Source organism: Paramisgurnus dabryanus, chromosome 10 (genome assembly GCF_030506205.2).
Source record: "Paramisgurnus dabryanus chromosome 10, PD_genome_1.1, whole genome shotgun sequence".
Taxonomy (NCBI): domain Eukaryota; kingdom Metazoa; phylum Chordata; class Actinopteri; order Cypriniformes; family Cobitidae; genus Paramisgurnus; species Paramisgurnus dabryanus.
Window position 1 is genome coordinate 7133586 of NC_133346.1, and position 14839 is coordinate 7148424.

At 38.0% G+C, this 14839-nt stretch overlaps 1 protein-coding gene across 1 annotated transcript; it reads right to left on the reverse strand.

Annotated features, from left to right (window-relative positions):
- Nucleotides 1–6694: 6694 nt before the first annotated feature.
- Nucleotides 6695–7677, reverse strand: bhlha9 (basic helix-loop-helix family, member a9). The gene has a single exon (XM_065256953.1). The coding sequence runs from the start codon at nucleotides 7612–7614 to the stop codon at nucleotides 6778–6780; it is 837 nt and encodes a 278-aa protein (XP_065113025.1). The 5' UTR covers nucleotides 7615–7677; the 3' UTR covers nucleotides 6695–6777.
- Nucleotides 7678–14839: the final 7162 nt, after the last annotated feature.

The following is a 14839-nucleotide window of genomic DNA, read 5'->3' on the forward strand; positions in this document are numbered from 1 at the left end:
AGAATGGAAATTTATTGGATGTGGATCAGGGATGTTTCCGGTAGAAAGATTGAGAAGTCTTTTTATCCTTTCTTGATCTTTTCAGCTTGTTATACATAAAATACATATATGTTCAAGTCAAAGCTGTGTTACCTTCTGAAAAACATTTACAAAGAGCTCTGTGAATGGTGGGTAAACCTGATTTTGTCTGACGGATGGTGTTGAGATAGACATCTGTGATATGTTAAACAGCTGTAATGTGGTGCTTAGGAGCTTCAGATGAAATGGATAAATGCATCCATCAAACTGTTTTACCGACAAGAGACTCATAACTTATATTACATTGCTCTGTTGCTATACAACGGGGTAAATATGTTTGTACAATGACCACTAAATATGCTATATATCTGACCATTTGCCATATGATAAGGAGGATAGTGTACATTCAGCCAATTGTTATCTTAATGTATTATCCTCTATCGTTCTGTTGGGGTTTATTTTACAGTAATGACTGCACATTATCCAATACAAAGCAAGTTCTGACATTGTTGTTAACATGATACAGTTTTGGTCACCAGTGTTTTGTTACCACCTGCTGGTGCGTGTTAATGGGGTAAATATCCGTATGAACAGTTTGCTACGTGCCAACGCTGGCGAATCATGGACAAGGTCCCAGATTATTCTTCTGGTTAACTCTAGTTTAGAAAGCAATGCCAGAATTCCCATCATTAAATTTGTCAATGGAGCTTCAACCCATCTGTGGTTCTTTACCTGCCTGCTGTTTCATCCTGACACTGCATAAGTGTGTGTATGAATGAGTGTGCGTTTGCTTTTCTGTATGCATTTATCTGGAGCCATCTTCTGTCATTCAGCCCCATAGATAAAAGGTCTCTTCTCACTCAGAGTCTTGGCATGTGCTCATTCGCACATTCTTCTGTCAACAGTACCCAAAGTAGACGTCACGTTGGCGGTGGAGCTCAGCCCGACCTGCCGCCGCAAAGCATTGTGGGTCTGAAGTTTACGAGTATATGACGCATTATTGATTCACCACTACATTCATTCGGTTGCAGTCTTATAAATAAAGGTGCTTCATGGTGCCTGAAGAACCATTTTTGACTGTATGGTTCATAAAGAACATTTAACATCTGAAGATATTTGCTACTTTTTTTTTTATTATAACAAAAAAGGTTATTTTAAGAACATTTGACTGGGAACCAATAATGGTTCTTCTATTGCAACCTTTTGTAGCACCTTTATTTTTAAAAGTGCATAAAGACCCCTTAAAAATGGATGAAGTACTCTATGGTGGAGAGGTTACACAAAATCAATTTTACTTCCATAAATTGACATATAACAGAAATAAATGTAGGGTAAGATTTATTGTAGCAATCTGAAATTTCCTTTGGCAAACATTCACCGATGAATCAAGCACATTAACACCAGGAACATGCATTAAAAAAGTACATTGGATCAATTTTGATTCATGTCGCCTTCATGCCTGGTTCAATCCTTGCAAGGAATTTTCTTCTATGGTATTGAAACTGCACGATATGAAAATTATTATTGTGCATATCAAACATTTGTGCATATTGCAATGGTTTCAATAACTGAATGAGATGAAAACTTAAAATTTTATGGTTGATGCAAATAGCAGAGAGACTGGCTAGACACATGGTGATGTTTTCTTTATGCAGTATGGCTATACAGTTTAAAAAATATATTTTATTATAATAAGTAAAATTTACAAGACTTAAAGAATTAGCATATTGCACACTGTGTGTCAAGATATTGCAAATTGCATTTTTCTTCAATATTGTGCTTAAACTTTAATTTATCTTTCATAATAGTGTGCTACCATCTAGTGGTAAAATATCTCATTGCATGGCTAAAATGTTTCACAGATTCACACCTGACAAGAAACACTTGGTTCTGAATCAAATGAGCAATAGATTGACGGGAAAGATTCGCTCACTGTAAGACAACACATAATCCCGCTTATGTGTTTAAATGAAGCCTGACAAGCCCGATGCGGCAGCGGGCCGAACGACAGACGTGTCGTCAACATCACTCGACACGTTTAGCATTAATATCACTCAGCGAGTGTGAGTGTGAGTCAGAAATCTCCATGATTCATGTCTGTGAATGAAATGAGAGGAAGAGAATCTTCATTTCCTCCCCTTTTCTTTCTCACCTTCAACCGTGTTGTTATGCTCCAGATCGGCCACACCTGCAAGTCTTTGAAAGCCTCTGTGCATGAGGAGATCAGTAGCCATGGGGCTCGCTGTGAGGCCGTGGGGATTTTCACTATGGGCCGTGCTAACACTTCCTTCCTGTGAGGTGATAAATCTGTCCCAAAAGCACAGCTAATGGTCTAATATTAACAGTGTTTAGATTCATCTGCTTTAGGAAGGACCCTACCTGAGGCTTCCCTCCAAAAACAAGGAAGTCCTTTTGAGAAGTACATCTCCTGCTATGACATCCTTTGTGGATGAACATATGAAATTGTTTATGAAAATTCATGCACTCTTAAAAATGCAGAGTGGTTTCCACTCATGGTTGAGTAAAATACACTCAGGTTGTACAGAAGGTTCTTCATATGGAACCCATTGAGGAAGCATTTTTGTTTCACTAAAGAATTATTTTTTATAATCTAAATAACCTTTTTCCACTACAAAGATCCTTTTTTGAAACAGAAATGTTTTTTTATGAACCATACAGCTTAAGTTAGTTCTTGTATTGCATCATGTAACACCTTTATTTTGAAGAGCGCATAAACAAACCCAAACTTTAGTTCACCTCGAATATTTGACCCAACTATGAACCGAATGTCAGAATTGAATGTCAAAATAAAACCTGTACCTTTTGTGCCGCTGGGGTGGTACACTATAAGGTTCCATTTTGTACTTTTACAGATAGTACAATGTTGTACCTTCTGGGGTACATTACTGTTCCTCAAGGACCTGAACTCTAAAAAGAAAGCTCGTAATCATAGGGGAACCATTTTTAGTGCTACAGTGCCTATAAAGCACCTATGAAGAACCATCCGGGAGTGATATAGCGCCACTATAGCACCACATATGGTTCTATATAGCACAATATGGTTCTACACAGGTACTACATTGGTGCAATATGGCACTTAAAATGGTTCCCCTATGATTACGAGCCAGTGAACCACTTTTAGTGCTATTTAGCACCGTTTGTTTTTAGAGTATATTGAGTACAGTTAACTCTTGCCCCGCCATTGACGAGATATCTCGTCAATCAAGAGAAAACGCTTCCCGCCAATGACGAGTTTTTTAGTCTTTCCGCAATACCGCTATACCTTCCGCAACTTTTTAAACCCGGAAGTATTGCCCTATGGCAAGCTGCATGTCCATGTCTGTTTTAAAGATCGCTCTGAATGGGATCTCTATGAAAAGTCCGTCACAAAAATGGAATTATCTCTGCTTTTTGCTCAAAATGTGGTGTTTGCAGAAACCTACCCATATTCAAAAGCTGATTACAAAAGAACTACTGAAGGTAGGATGAAACGTTTTTTTTTTTTTTTTTGAAAGCAGAGGGTCTGTTCTTTCATTTGATATATTGTATGTTTATATATTTGAAGAAGAACATTTTCTGGAAGACATTAAACTTTTGTGAAAATCATGAAAAACACTGGCGCTGGCTGGCAACTTTTTTTAAAAACGCTGGCGGTGAAAGAGTTAAATGCTTTGTACCCCTAACATTTAAACAGTGTTGGGAAAGTTACTCAAAAAAAGTAATTAAGATACAAAAGTACATACATTTTCCTGGTCACACTTTTTAAGGTCCAAATCTCATTATTAACTAACTATTGATTACTTTTGCAACAATATAGTCCTTGGATTAAGGATGTAGAATAAAGTTTTTTGCAGAATCAGGCATTATAATGTGCTTTTTAAGTACTAAACAGTCAATATCTCAGAAATATTAATGCTAATAACCAACCAGTAATAGTGAGAATTGGAAACTATACTAGAGTGTTACCATTATTCTTATTAACTCAACATACTCAAGTATTTAAAGGGGACATACCATTAAAATTTTACTTTTTTCCTATTGGGTCCCCAGTGCTTTCAAACCTAGAAAATGTAAATAAATTCAACCCAGTAACTAAGTTTTGGTAAACCATTCTCCATAAGCATGTGAAAAAAAAGGTCATTGAAATTTGGCTCCCCTTGTGTTGTCAGAGGGGGATCATATCGCCCATTAATCTGCACTATCCAACCATGCCACTGCCATTTAGTGCAGAGATCACCTCACTTGCATTTTAAAGGACACACCCAAAAACTGATATAATATACTATAATAAATTATCTATATGACATTTTGAGCTAAAACGTCACATATGTACTCTGGGGACACCAAAGATTTATTTGACATCTTTTAAAGGTCTTGTGAAATGTCCCCTTTAGAGGTGAGAAGGATACATAAAAAACATGCATTTAACCTTAAACTTTATATTTTGATGTTAAATCCACTATTGTATTATATATAGTTGTTCTACAGTCCATACACAGTATTTAGTTAAATAAAAATTGAACTAAAAAGTAATTAAATTACAAAAAATAAAAATAATCCCTTACTTAAAGGAATAGTCTACTCATTTTCAATATTAAAATATGTTATTACCTTAACTAAGAACTGTTGAATCATCCCTCTATCATCTGTGTGTGTGCACGTAAGCGCTGGAGCGCGCTGCGACGCTACGATAGCATTTAGCTTAGCCCCATTCATTCAATGCTGCCATTTAGAGATAAAGTTAGAAGTGACCAAACACATCAACGTTTTTCCTATTTAAGACGAGTAGTTATACGAGCAAGTTTGGTGGTACAAAATAAAACGTAGCGTTTTTCTAAGCGGATTTAAAAGAGGAACTATATTTTATGGCGTAATAGCACTTTTGGGAGTACTTCGACTCGCCTGAAAAGTCCGCTCCCCTTCTCACTCTCATAATGGGAGAGGGAGGGTGTTACTGCGCCAAGTCGAAGTACTCCCAAAAGTGCTATTACGCCATAAAATATAGTTACTCTTTTAAATCCGCTTAGAAAAGCGCTATGTTCTATTTTATACCACCAAACTTGCTCGTATAACTACTCGTCTTAAATAGGAAAAACGTTGATGTGTTTGGTCACTTCTAACTTTATCTCTAAATGGTACCATTGAATGAATGGGGCTAAGCTAAATGCTATCGTAGCATCGCAGCGCGCTCCAGCGCTTACGTGCACACACACAGATGATAGAGGGATGATTCAACAGTTCTTAGTTAAGGTAACAACATATTTTAATATTGAAAATGAGTAGACTATTCCTTTAACTTTTTCATGGAAAAAGTAATTAAATAACAGTAACTTGAAAATGAATTAAACCCAACGCTGCATTTAAATTTTGCCCAAGAACGACAACGATCTTTTTTGCTTTTAAATGGTACAAAATTGGTCATTAAAGGTACACAATAGGCCCTTGCAACCTGATCTCACGAATTTCCGTGTTATAGTCACGGAATTTAATGCTCAATTATCCGTGTCATTGTCACGGATCGCCGCATCTGTACCACAGATTTTCTTTTCCGTGTCAGTTTCAAGTATTGCTTATTTAATTGTTTTTCCTATTTTCTTATCGTTTTTGCGTGGGTTTGGGGTTAGAACGACTTTCTGTAACATAAAATAACATCCTTACCCAACTCTAACGCCAAAGTCAGGCGACAATTGTTTAAAAAGTCCGGAAGTGACATCCTAACCCAAACCCCAAATCTAACCCCAAACCCACTCGAAAATGGTTTAAAAACAGGAAAAACAAGTGAGTAACCAAAACGTGAAACTGACACAAAAAAGTCTGTGGTTCAGACACGGAAAAATGCGGAGATCCGTGAAAATGACATGGATAAATGAACAAAATATTCCGTGACTATAACACGGGTATAATGTTGTACCCCAAATGGTACAACATTTCAATATGTTATAAAGGGTGAATTGTCTTAAAGTGGGACTTTGCCTAATACGGGACACCTAAGGTCTAGTGTTTGTTGGTCCCCCAAAAATACATAAATGAAAGTGTCATCACAAAAATAAAAAAAATCATACATGACCTCTCAAATATCCGGTCATGTATGAAGGTGAAGCATTTAAAAGCACATTTCACAGAAATCCCACGTTAGGGCAATTCATTTTTTGCTGCTTTTTGCCCAAGAACGACAACGATCAAAGCTCCATACCAGAAATAAGTAGATAAGAACAGACATTTAGTTTTCACAAACACCCAAATGTATAGCATTTGACTACTACAGTACACATACACACACACCCACAAAGAGAGAAATGTTTTTTACATGCCTACATTTTCAAGAGAAAGAAAACCAGTTTAGTACGTTGCTATGTTGAATATTTTATTAAGTCTATAAATCACTGATGGCAAACACCAGAGATTTTTGACAAGCAGTCTTCAGAGACATCATCATGTTTCGGTTTATCACTGCACCATGCACAAAATTCATGTATATTCCAATATAATTATTTATTTAACACAAATTCAAATTATATTTTAAAGGAGTAGTCCACTTTAAAGATGGGGTCCATTCACTTTTTATAGTAGGAAAAAAATACTATGGTAAGTCAATGGGCCCCATCTATAAAGTGGACTACTCCTTTAAATATGTACAATGTTTCCTTATGGACAAAATCCACCCCCTAGCAGAGAGCAGAACTGTGCAGTGTTTTCCAAGTGCTCATTAGTCTTTAATACTTTCAAGAGTTTTCCTGAGGCATTGTGCACGTGTACGCATCACAGCGTGTTTTGGCTGTGCTGAGGGCCGATGTCCTGCAGGTAGCTCATGTGCCAGGGCATGGGAAGCGTCTGAAGTGGTTCTCTGAAATTGTCCACGTAACTAGAGCCACAAGAACCCCAAATTCCTGGTTGATGACCCCCGGTATCACCCGATCTCCCATACCTGGGCGGGCTGGCCGTATCGCTAGTAGGGGTCCCGCAGTGTCCGTTTGTGTACAGCTGGGTATTAGAGGAAAAACAGGGGTAGTGAGGAGACGGAGGACAAGCAGGGCCTGCGTGTCTTTGATTGTCCATCAAAACGTGTTGGTCTGAGGACAGCCTGTGCATGGGGTTTTGGATACGATGAGCGAGTGGTGGGCGCCAGGACGTAAAGTTTTGGGTCTCCAGGTGAAAAGATGGCGATTGTTCAGTTTCTGACCACGGCCCACCGGGTTGACCGTGGCAGTCGAGGTGGCTGCAGGGCTTTGACACACCAGCTGGTGGGTTGTTGGTGAGAAAGACGGATAAGGCGGAGATTCGATTGATGGCTCTCTGTAGCGTGGCGATCTTCGACAGTCGTTTTCCGTTCAGGTCGTGATGCAGTGCCACTCGAAGAGCGTTGAAGGCCTGGTTATAATCCAAGATGCGTTTCCTCTCTCTCACGTTGGCCGCCACCCTGCGGGCTTTGGAGCGCACCGGACGGTTACGCTTTTTGGTCTGGCGCTCCTCTGGCTTGGGGTAACAACAGTTGGAGCTGCTGCCATCGCTGCTGTCTAGATCTTCAGGTCCCTCAAGGTTCACCTCCAGTTCATCTTCGGAGAACTCAGAGCTGGTAAAGCTTCCTCTGCTCGCCATGGGAAACCTGCGGATTGATTCGACGTATCCTGCACCCTGCGTCTCTCTGAGAATCTAAATGGCACTTTCTCACACGCCTCTCACGACCTGTGATTACCTGTAATGCATCTCGACAGGTCGGGCTGCTCTTTAAAGCACTTTGCTTAGCAGTCACATGGTACAGTCACCTATGAGAAATGCTGCTTTTTATGAGCACCCCAAGGCAAATTCACCTTCTCCCTCCCCAGACACGCCTTCTCCTGGAAGATCCATACAACCTCTTAAAGGCTAAGAAACAGCGAGCAAGTAAACATAAAAACAGAGTACATTTTAATTGGTAAACTCCACAGATAGTGAAACTGATTACATCATCAGAATAAAGCGATGTGCTTTATAAATAAGTGCAAGTTGACCTTGAACTATGGCGAGGCTCAGACAGAGACTGTTAACTTGTTTTTAAGATTTAACAAAGCATCAAATCTGGGACTTTAGTATTGGTTATTTTGTATCAAAATTTTCTTTCTCTTGGAAACACATCAAATACAGTATATCTAAAATGTTTGTGATTCACCCATAGCAAAATGTTTGAAACATTCGCTAATACTACAGTATTTTCATATTTCTTTTGTCTTTAACAAACTAGTTGTCAATGAAGTCAGGTGTCAAAAGTCATCACAATAAAGTGCACCTATTTTATTGCTAAAAAACGTGTATTTGGTATAATACAATGTGTTCGCGTAGTTTATGGGTAAATAAACACATTATTTTCCACATACCGTACATTTTTGTAGCTCCAGATTTCACTCTCTTCCTGAAACGCAGGGATTTGAAAAGCTGTGTCCCTGATCGGCCAGCTAATCTGTACGTGATTGGCCTGAATACCTCTGACATCAGCCGGAAATGTGACGCTCCTTACCATGTTTGAAAGATTCGGGCACAATGCAATGCTAACAGGATTTAACTTATAGGCTGTGAGTCTGAAGCGGGAGGAATTATGATAATGTCGGTCTTTTCTACATCACCAATCCCAGAAAGGAAACCATTGCCTGCAATCCGTGTATTTGTTGTAGTCCAAGAAAAGAGATTAACGTTGGAAACGTTAACTTGCGTCATCGTTTACTTTGGGGTATGTAGCTATTGTACTTTATGTTGTTAATATGTACTAATTCACACTTACACACCAAAGAAAATGTAAAAACATGAATTGGACAATAGGTCCACTTTAACTTTGCACTTTTCGGGCACCACAATGAGTTGCACTGTTGCCTCACTGCAAAAAAGGTCCTGGCTGGTTTAGGTGGCATTTCTGTGTGGAATTTGCACACTGCAAAAAATGACTTTCTTACATAGTATTTTTGTCTTGTTTTCAGTAAAAATATCAAAAAATTCTTAAATTAAAATGCATTTTCTTGATGAGAAAATGACCTAGGAAAATAAGTCTAGTTTCTAGACAAAAAATATCAAATTTAAGCGAATTAGTGTTTAAAACAAGCAAAAAAATCTGCAAAATTTTTCTTGAAATAAGTTTACTTTTTTCATAAACACTTAATTCAAGAAATGTTTTCTTATTCCATTGGTAGATTTTTTTTTGCTTGTTTAAAGCACAAATTTGCTTACATTTTTGTATTTTTTGTCTAAAAACTAGAATTATTTTCCTAGGTAATTAAGACTTTTTAGATATTTTTACTGAAAACAAGACAAAAATACTAAGTAAGAAAGTCATTTTTTGCAGTGCATGTTTTCCTTTGTCAGCATGTGTTTACTCCGGGTACTCCAGTGTCCTCCCACAGTCCAAAAACATGCAGGTTAGGGGAATCGGAAATGCCAAAATTGTGTGGATTAACTTGTGTATAGATTAACTGGTTCACTGTAAAATATATATATATATATATATATATATATATATATATATATATATATATATATATATAAATTGTTAAAACAACTTGGTTTTGCAAGCCAATTCAACCTACTTTTTTAGGTTTTGACCTATGATAAGTTGACATAACTTATAAACACAAGTTGTAATGGTTTAACTCTGATTTTTATGTTACTACACATTATGTTGATTTGACAAAAATGCATTTTTACAGTGTTTTTGCCATGAATATAGACAGAGGTTGGAATGGCGTAAATAAATATGCAAACAAACAAATAAATATGCACTTTCACTGGTCTCACTGCTCCTGTATTGCTCAGTGGTAGAGCATTGCGTTAGCAGCGTAAAATGGATCATGGGTTCGAACCCAGTGAACACACATACTGATAAAAATGAATACCTTGTAATGCACTGTAAGTCTGTTTGGGTAAAATGCATAAATTTTAATGTGGTGTGAAAACCATGAAGTCTCCATAAAACAATGTCTTATGTTAAAATATATATGTATTGTGTTATTTTTTAAATCCTTAAAATAAATTTCCTTTTTCTTTTAAAATAAATAATTTGCTAGTTTTTTTCCAGATGCAATTCCATTTATTTTTATAACTTTGGATTAAGTTCCCTAATACTTTCTGGGGCACTTTCTCGGACAGGGTTTAAATTAATCCAGGACCCTTTGATTATATTAGGACATTTAATTCGTCTTTACAAACACACCTTACAAAAACAATACTGTTGTGCATTTTAAAACAAAACAGTGGCACTGATGTATGTTAAGATATGTCAGTACAAGATGTTTTAGAATTAAGGCAGTTCAAACATGCATTTTAGTCTGGGACTAGGATAAGACCTGTCCGGGAAACTGCCCCTTAAGGACCCATGTGACCCATTTTTTGTGATTTACTGTTTCTGAAATCATCATATATAATGTGAAGATCATTCTGTGAAAATATAACCTTGATATCTTCAATATTGACTGAGTGAGGTCATGTCAAAGATTGATATCAATGTAAAATTAAACTTTGATTCAAAATTATTTTGGAATTCACTGATAGATTTAATAGTAAAAGTTAAATTTGAATGCACTGTAAGTCACCTTAGATAAAAAGCAAATGCATTTGCTTCAAGTGCATGCCGTCTTGCGGTATCTTCTGGTGTATCCTGTGATTAATCACACGAGAAGCTTAATCTAAATTTGTCTGTTATTGCTCATGACAAATTGTAGATTTATCAAATAACCAGTGTTTTGTGGATTTCCTCTCTGTGAGTGAAGCCTTGTGGTCCATTAATTACATTCGTTCACAGATACCGTCATCAGTCTCCGTTGTGCGATCCCGATGCTCTCATGGTGCTGGGCCTCATGGCCGTATAATTTCTCTGTCTTTGTACCAAACCATAAATCAAGCCAGAACATCACCCGAGGATAAGAACAGAAATGACTTGGACTTCAAAGCCAGCCAAAAGAGAGCAAGTATTTGACAATTATAACATTCAATAACTGCTGGCTTCACCAGCACACCCCTGCATGCTGTGGTTAGCAGCGGGGAATGCATATTTTTGGTTGGTTCGTTTGTGACAGATTGCGTAATGATTGTTTAATAAGAAAACTGCTTAGTATCTCTGTGAATCTCTGTCCTTTTAATGCCCCAAACAATCTGAATGTATTTTTGATAAAGTCGATAGTTCAATGCTTCAGTTCAACATTTACAAGCTTGTCCTAATAATAGCTGCTTTCCTCCCAATTTGCACTTTTTGCATGATGTGCATGATTGTTTTGTACAGGTATGTGTGTTAAAATAACCTGTGAGACTTTCTTAAGGACCAGGTCTGTGTTTCGGCAGTAATGCAGAGAATGAGAGGGTCAGTGTTCTTCCTCTGCTTCATTTTTATGGAGTCTGTCTAGGCTGATTGACGCCAAGCCCTAAAACAATTACACAGCCGGACAGCTTGCAGTGAGAGTGCAGCTTGTCTAAGACTATTTGTCTTTTTCATAAAGAAAATTTTACTTTTTATCTTGAAAACTTTGTCTAATTCAAGTTTATTAGGTGAAATATAAGAAAGAGAAAACAGAAATATTGTACACTAAATTGTAAATTTGCCAGTTCTTAAATAATTAACACAGAGTTTTAACCCTTGATTGAGTAAAATATGGACAAACCCAATGGTTGAAATTAACCTGGGTTGTTTTAAGCCAAAATCATGGGTTGTTTGACCACATGATTGGGTCAAATATGGACATTTTCTAGGTTGAAAATGTGTTTTACCGAAGCACGGGTCAATAAAACAACCTAGGATTTTTAGAGTGCATTAAATATCATATAAACTTTCAGTTTAACATGAGGAGTTCAGATACACCCATTGAGGCCCTGTCCCAAATGGCGGACTTCATGTGGACTTTTGTGGCCTTAAATTGTGCGTACTCGCTTAAGCAACGAGTCCGTAGGGTGTCCCATCTGTCATTTTTACACTCCGAAGTGTGCTCATCGGCGCCCCCTTTGCACCCTTGATGCGGCCTTTGGCGAAGCCCGCACTGCTGCAGGCTCAACGGACTTTCCCAACCCAGAAGTCCTTGCGAAAGAGCAATCAAACGATAGATGGGATCACTTTTCTTCCTATTTCCGGCAGGACGCTCAAGTCTGTCCCAAAATACAACTTCGGTGCACTCTCATGGACTCGTGTCAAGGGTCCCCAAGGTCTGCACTACATGATGTCATCAAAGTGTGGAGTCTGAGGAAGTCCACAAGTCCGGAGTGTGCCATTTGGGAAAGGGCCTAAGTGCGTCTGACACGTTTTATTGAAAATGAGCATTTTTTTTTCAGGTTCTAATGTTTAGGTTCAGTAATTTTACTTTAATGGCAATGAAAAGGTTATAAGTCAGTAATTGAAATGCCTTATTTTCATAAATGTCACTTTAGTCATTTTATTGGTATTTCACAAATATTTCACTGCAAAAGCATTTAAGTGCAAGCCAAAAAAGTGGTATTTCTGAATGGACTGAAGCCAGGATTAAGAGGATTTGAAGTGAAAGTGTTTAATGAACATGTAATATGCATCTAATTTTTCGATTGGCGTTTAGCGTTTTTTTTGCATGTTTATACACTGTCAGAAATAACTTTTCTGTCACTGGGGCTGTACCCTAAGTTTCTGTTTGGTTTACAATTTTGGGTAGATTACTGTACCTTAAGGACCTGCATTGTTAGAGAAAAGTCAAAATACGTACCCTAGCTGTCAGTGGGGCAGCACCATTTAAAAAGGTAATTGTATGGACCATTGGGTACAGATATGTAAATATTTAGTACCAATATGTACCTTTGAGATACTAATATGTATTTTTGAGGTACTACTAAGCTCTCTTTGGTCCCAGCATGTACTTCTGAGGTACTAAAACGAAATCCTTAGGTGCAAAGCTGTACTTTTTGAAAGGGTTCAGCCCCAGTGCCAGAAAAGGTGCAGTTTTGTACCTTTATTTCTGACAGTGTAAAGTCTTAAAATCAGTGGCGGCCAGTGACTTCTTTTTTCAAAGGCGCTCGATGCGAAGTTCGTCACAACATGTAAGTAGCCCGTCATGTGTGTGGTACGTAATTTCAAAATATTTGTTCTGCGCATCGAGTGAACCTATGTGCATCAAGTGTCTTGTCAAAAAAAGTGCCTGCTGCAAGATGCGTCGAAAGGGTTTCTGATAAAAGAGACGCTCGCGTTTGCCAGAACCTCGCATAATTTCATGCGTAATCAGAGTTTGCTGTTAAAGGAACAGTATGTAGGATTGTGGCCAAAACTGGTACTGCAATCACACAACTGGTGGCCAATACACAACATGACAACATAAACATCAGTTGAGGGCTGCAACTCCACTTTTTAAATGACAATATCCTGGCCGGACCACTGTTGTCAGTGATATAAGTATTTGAAATGAAAATGATTTCTTAATGTCTAGTGACATATCAGGGCCATTTTATGATTAATTGATATAAATTTCTTACATACTGTTCCTTTAAGGGAGTGTCTTGCGTGTATTTCGTGAACGTGAGCGTCTCTTTTATTATAAACGGTTTTGACGCATGTACAGCAGGCACTTGTTGTGACAAAACACATGATGCACATGGTATACATGACACAACAAACACATATTTTGAATTTGCACCTCTCGGATGAGCAGTCACGAGCCGCCACTGTTTAAGATGCTTGCACACTGAGACATTTTCGCATACATTTTTAATATTCATCATCCTAAAAATGTGTCACTCAAAAAACCTTGCACCCTTAGAATTAATTAATCTGTTGCAAAAGAAATTTGCAAAACAATACGAACTGGAGTCTTCACTATTTACTGCGAATGGATGAATGACATTGGCTGCGTCCGAAATGTTGTTGCCTCGCTGCCTCGTGAGGCAATGATTTCGGCGGCATGAAGGCAGCTTCAGGAAATGCATTCGAACAGTCTTCATAGACAGGATGTACAGCAAACATTGGATTCGGACGTGCCTTGATGCCTTTCTGCCTTGGAGATTTCGGACGCAGCAATTAGCAACAAGCTATAGCTAACTTGAGCAATGAGTCTCGCGAATGGCAGGTTGCGAATTGTCAAAACAGCTATCAAAATGCTTGCTACGGATGCCGAAAATGCAGAAAATTGAGCCCGATATAAATTTTATTCATGATAGACATACGTTTTAAAAGCGTTGTGTAAACATTATTGACACAACATGAGGTGGTATTTATTTTTTTACATGCAAAAACTTCTGCAAATTCCATTAGTCCCACTTGGTTAACTGCAGTACATGGTTACTAAAAATCTTTATCATACTGTATCAAGAATTTCTATATGCTAACACTTTGCTTTTCTGTACAGCATCACACTTTTTTGTGCTTTTATGTCCTGCTTCCTCATACTGTCTTTTTAATCATGAGGTGTCAATGCCAAAGCCAATATCCAGTAACATTTTAGCATCATGGAAAGTCTTAATAAACATTTTTCCAGTCAAGTTCATTTGTGTTCTGCAGTCCATTTCCATTGAGTAATCGGGCCCAGGAAGACATCAGCTCCCGAACTGATTTATGAGGGACTCCTGAGAGATTTATAACCTCCTAGAGAAAGCATGAAATCTGCACCTCGGACGGTCCAAATCTCTCCCTCCTGACAGATGACAAGACAGTAGCAATTATCAGCCGCCAAGAATAAATCAAAGCCTTTACTGTGCGTCCTGTGACGCCCTTTAAGAAATAACAGTTTTCAAGACGAGGGAAACCTGCCTAACCACACTTTCCTGAGATTTGTAAATCTCTGTCCTGAGCCGCAGTAATGAGTGGTTGTTACCTGTGTCTTATTAGAGGTCTGTGGAAAGCGTTATAGATATTTATTTCCTGAGG

Excerpts from the sequence above, each read along its gene's own strand:
- bhlha9 (XM_065256953.1), bottom strand. The coding sequence starts at position 7,614 with ATGGCGAGCAGAGGAAGCTTTACCAGCTCTGAGTTCTCCGAAGATGAA.